Consider the following 212-nt stretch of genomic DNA (forward strand, 5'->3'; position numbering starts at 1 on the left):
TCTTCGCTTATAAACCCTAAACCCTAAACCCTAAACCCTAAACCCTAAACACCATACACCTGTACCTTTTCCTGCTGCTGCTGCTCCTGCTGCTGCTGCTGTCGCTACTGTTGCTGCTGCTGCTCTTCCTTCTGCTGCTCCTACTCCTGCTCCTGCTGTTCCTGCTGCTGCTGCTGCTCCTGCTGCTGCTCCTGCTGCTCCTGCTCCTGCTG

General features: G+C 55.2%; 1 protein-coding gene across 1 annotated transcript in view; it reads right to left on the minus strand.

The window, feature by feature from the left end:
- EMH_0027650 (uncharacterized protein) overlaps window positions 1-212 on the minus strand; it is a gene marked incomplete at both ends in the record, with an annotated part of 1,483 nt that overhangs the window by 1,134 nt on the left and 137 nt on the right. Inside the window, one exon of the mRNA XM_013494056.1 lies at window positions 1-6. Within this exon, the coding sequence (XP_013349510.1) occupies window positions 1-6 (6 nt within the window). The remainder of the gene's footprint in view (window positions 7-212) is intronic.

Source organism: Eimeria mitis, genomic scaffold (assembly GCF_000499745.2).
Source record: "Eimeria mitis Houghton genomic scaffold, Emh_scaff1018, whole genome shotgun sequence".
Taxonomy (NCBI): Eukaryota; Apicomplexa; class Conoidasida; order Eucoccidiorida; family Eimeriidae; genus Eimeria; species Eimeria mitis.